The sequence below is a fragment of the Sinocyclocheilus anshuiensis genome, unplaced genomic scaffold (genome assembly GCF_001515605.1).
Source record: "Sinocyclocheilus anshuiensis isolate Anshui unplaced genomic scaffold, SAMN03320099.WGS_v1.1 scaffold48, whole genome shotgun sequence".
In the NCBI taxonomy this organism is placed as follows: Eukaryota; Metazoa; Chordata; class Actinopteri; order Cypriniformes; family Cyprinidae; genus Sinocyclocheilus; species Sinocyclocheilus anshuiensis.
The window spans coordinates 660,485-664,897 of record NW_015554124.1 but is presented as its reverse complement, the minus strand read 5'-3'; the positions used below and the strand labels follow the sequence as shown (position 1 = coordinate 664,897).

Here is a 4,413-nt window from a genome sequence, read left to right as displayed (position 1 = left end):
AATTCAGTTAGTCTGACTTATTGTCAGTTGATTTGGTTCAAAATAAGTCAGAATAATTGAAGTAAGCCTGGCTTGTTTGGTAAACTTGTTTTATGAAACAGCCCCCAGTTTAGGTCAGTAAACAAGTTTACAGCAGGTCTGAACTATCAGTAGTAGCACTGTTTCTATGCATTGCACAGTCGAGACCAATCAGCAAATTAGTAAAATCATGTAGCTGACCTTGTATATGCACTTAACCTTCTTGTCTGCGTGTGTGTGTGTGAGAGAGAGAGAGAGAGAGAGAGAGAGCGCAAGCAGTTCATTTGCCGTTTCTTGCCTGTTGGTCACGCTCTGGTTTGCATATCAGATGAATCATCTTTCCGAGGTGTTGGGTCACAGTTAAATTGAACCTCTTGGAACCAATTTATTCCATTAGGAGCTCCGAGTCCAGGACCGGAATACTGACAGCCAATTTCAGCTCCTCTAAAGCGTCAAGCATGAAGGAACCGCGACAAAAGGTGATAGATTTAGCCAGACAATACACACCATTGGCATGAGGTGTGTGTGTGGGCGCGTTTCTATATGGAGGAAGATCTCACACGATTTTATGTCTCTCTCGTCAATAGTACCTCATTCTTTTCATTCAGAAATGACTTTGGATTTTAAAAGACTGCTAAAATCCTCTCACATCTCGGCGTGAGGTCTCATAAAGAGGCCGTAATTGAGGACAAGCTCCGACATGTCAACACATCCATTACTGCTTCGACACTCGTCTAAATCCCTTCTATTCTCCATGACTAGCCTTTGTGTGTCCACTTCATTTCCCTTCGTTTGAACAGAGAACACGGTGAAAAAGACCACTTGTCTGTAGCCGACTAAAGAAAGTCAAACGCTGTTCAAACTGCTTTCATGAGAAAAGGGTTTAAATTATGAAGCACTTTTGGAGGACTTTTGAACCGTCCAAAAAGAATTCAGAACTGAAGGTTGAGAGGATTTAAAAAAAAGTAAATCCACCTTTTATGCAACGCGGAAGTAAGCTGTTTTATTTCAATGCGAGAGACTTCCCATTCATTAGCCGCTACTAAAACTGGAAGATGTGCAGCGTAAAACTATTTGAGCTACAAACCAGTGTGTTTATAATGTTAATAATACATTAAAATAATATGAAAACAAATAACAGTTAGCAACATATCAGGCTGTTTTCTACAGGTAGAATAACTGGAAGACCGGAAGTCTTGCAAAACATCCAAGTTACAAATGGGGGGCCTGCTGCCAAATGAAAAATATATACTGAACAGTTCTAATTCTACATAACACATGGTTTTTTAAACTTTTTTTTTTTTACATTCTACTATATAACTTTCAAAGATCTGTTTATTACCTGATTTGGCAAATCCATCTTGCTGAAAAGAAAAAAAAGGTAGAACAGTAGAAACCATCGCAGGAGTTCTAATGGATTCCACTTTGAGCTTATTTATGAAAACAAACTGTTTATGATTACATTTGAAATTGTGTATAGCCTAAAGCATAACAGTGAAAGTAAAATATATATTTTAGGCATGGAAGTGGCATATGCTGAGTTTTGATATTTGGATAGGGTCACTGGGCTTGTTTTAGGATATTTTTGATTTGCATTTAGGCTGGTTTTGTTACAGACCTGGCAACCATGTCCAGCAGTGTGTTTTGGGCCAAATTAGGATTTAGCGGTTTAAACATGGCACCAATACAGGCAAACAATTTACCAGTAGAGACCCACAGGGACCATTACAGTTTCCACTAAAACACATACATTTCCCATTCTAAACCATTATATATGTGGGTTTCTATCTGGTTTTGGTTCAGCTGGGCAGTGAGTTCTTTCTCTAAACTGCAAACTACTGTGGCCAAGGTTAAGCTGGTTATTTAGCAGAACACATAAGAGCAGAAACATAAAAGTTATTGGTTGTTATTCTAGAAACTAACCTGACCACCTTAAGCTGCTATGACCTGGTTTTTCCAACAGGAACTGTGCTGCAAATCACTCTGTCTCACACTTTATTTAATTCAGTCCTTCAACGTGCTTATTAACCTGATCTTAACAGGGAGACTGAATCTGGCTTCAGAAATGAAGTAGATTTATGATTTATTCATGTCCAATTTCTCCCTGCTGCACACCTACAGGACGAAATCTGATTATGGTAGGAGTGATAGAAAGATGGAGCGATGGATTTGACAACATAATGTAGATGGAAAAAAAGAGTATAGATGATACAAATACAGACTGTTCAATTCTATTCACTACTTTTAATATGAACACATTACAATCAAATTGAACAGAATCTACTGGTTTAGTCTGAGAATTGAAGCACAAGCCCTACAGCACTGATATACAAGTAAAAACACAAATCGTCTCATGAAGTTTCATAATCATGTCTAACAGTGAGCTGACATAATATTTGTAAATATTCTTCTCATTGTAACTTATTCTGGCAAAGAGCTCCAATAACGTTAGGTTAGCAAGCACATTTAATATTTTTAAGGGTCTCAACGGCCACAATAGGGGAACTGGAAGAGTTTTTCACAGGAAATAAATATTACACAACACCAGAGTTTTGAGTCTAAAACGGGGTCTGCAGCATTTCCAAACATTTCCGTTTTTGAGAATCAAACAGTAAAACACCCTGGAGTAGTGTGGAAGCCAGGCAGAACCGCAGCAAGCGTCACACGTTTTAAAACGAAAACACTAGTGTAAACGTCGTATTCCCTCTCATTGCTGTTTCAGCCATGGGGCCCAAAGCAACATATTTACTGCTGCTCATGTGCGTCGCCATCATCCTCACCAGCACTGAAGCTCAGAATCATCTACTGGGACCAATACAGCCTAAACCTGACACATTCTGTCATGATGCTCCTCAGCAGAGGCGGACTTACCCATTAGGCAAAGGTAGGCAACCGTCTTTGGCCCCCAAAAGCCAGGGGCCCCTTAAAATATTTTTCATATACGAGATGCGCATTAAGCGTGGATGTGTCTGAGTTGAACGTGCTTTTTGTGTATCCTGCTTATGGCAAAAGAAAATATCATGCATTTGAAGCTTTTGAAGAAATATTGGGCAACAGCATGTATTATATGTTTGTTTTAAATGCCTCTTACTCATTTATAAGGACCCAAGTAGCATCTCACTTTTTTGGTTGATATAATCCTTTGGTGTGTAAATGTATTTTCTTTTCATTATGTTTTTTTTTTCAGTTTAATTTAAATGTTATAGTTAAAATAACTAAAAATAAATGTATTTTTAAAGTTTAAAATTAGACAGCCTTTTGAAAAAAGTAGGCAATTGGGAGCCCAGGTTTACGCTGGTAACTCGTCAGTGGACTTTTCTCATTGTCACTAATTCAAGTTTTTATATGAATGAATGTCTGAAGGGAACCGACTGTCTTCAGAAAAGTTTCGCTGGCATTTTCATTTTATCCGAGAAAGTAGCGTTTATGAGCAGAGCGCTGCTTTTGTTTACAGACGTGATGGGAAACGGCTATATTTCTGAATGTCCAAAAGCACCTCCTACTGGTACAGAATGAATGTGCATTTTCAATAATCCAGTCTCTAATTTTTGTCAGTCCAATGTGAAAATCCACCCACATAACCCAGTTTTAAGGTAATATAATAATTTATACTTCTGACTCATCCCTTTAAAAAAATATATTTAAAGGCTCAATTGTGAGGTTTATTATTTCAGAATTTATTTTGTTTTTGTGAAAACCTGTATCTCAAGCATCACAACAAAAAAGGAACCTCAAGGTTCATCTAGGTAAATGTGTGCATATGTATGGGCCCCTAATTCACTAAATCCGCCCCTGCTCTTCAGGCTAGCAATAAAAGGATAATGATGATTAGACTGTGCTGCTTTAATTTTTACTCTTTCTGCTCCCTTTATGAATTTGTGTTGTTGCAAATTACAAAATGTAATGTTGAAATATGAAATGTGACATGAGCTCAAGTTTTGTTCTAAGAGGATTTAATGGACACAAATACAGACATAGTGAATCCTGCCTTTGTTCCAGGATATCCCCCTCCCAGGTGCTGTGTGACCATTTTAGAGAAAATCCCACGGCGCATTCTGCGATTAGTTTCCAGATGTGAGATACAGAGCAAATATGGTGCCTGCCACATTGATGCATTGATGTGAGTGTTTAACATACAAACACAAATGACATATGAATCATGTGCTCCTGTATTTACTGCTCTTCAGATTACATATCAGAAACAAACTGTTCTGTGCACATCCCAGACTGTTGAAGAAACTGAAGAAGATTCACGAATCCCAACCTGGCTTAAATGCAAACAAGAAATGAATGAATGTGATTGTGAAATCTGTTTAGAATCCTGATGGCAGAGATATAGTTTCAATATTTGCTGCCTTGGATGTTTTAAAAGTTATTTTTCAGCTAATAGTACCA

General features: G+C 37.9%; 1 protein-coding gene across 1 annotated transcript; it reads left to right on the top strand.

The window, feature by feature from the left end:
- The first annotated feature begins 2,645 nt into the window (after nt 1–2,645).
- LOC107670103 (C-C motif chemokine 27) lies at nt 2,646–4,413 on the top strand. Its single transcript, XM_016462587.1, has 3 exons — nt 2,646–2,902; nt 4,018–4,138; nt 4,206–4,413. The coding sequence occupies exons 1-3, from the start codon at nt 2,743–2,745 to the stop codon at nt 4,306–4,308; spliced, it is 384 nt and encodes a 127-aa protein (XP_016318073.1). The 5' UTR covers nt 2,646–2,742; the 3' UTR covers nt 4,309–4,413.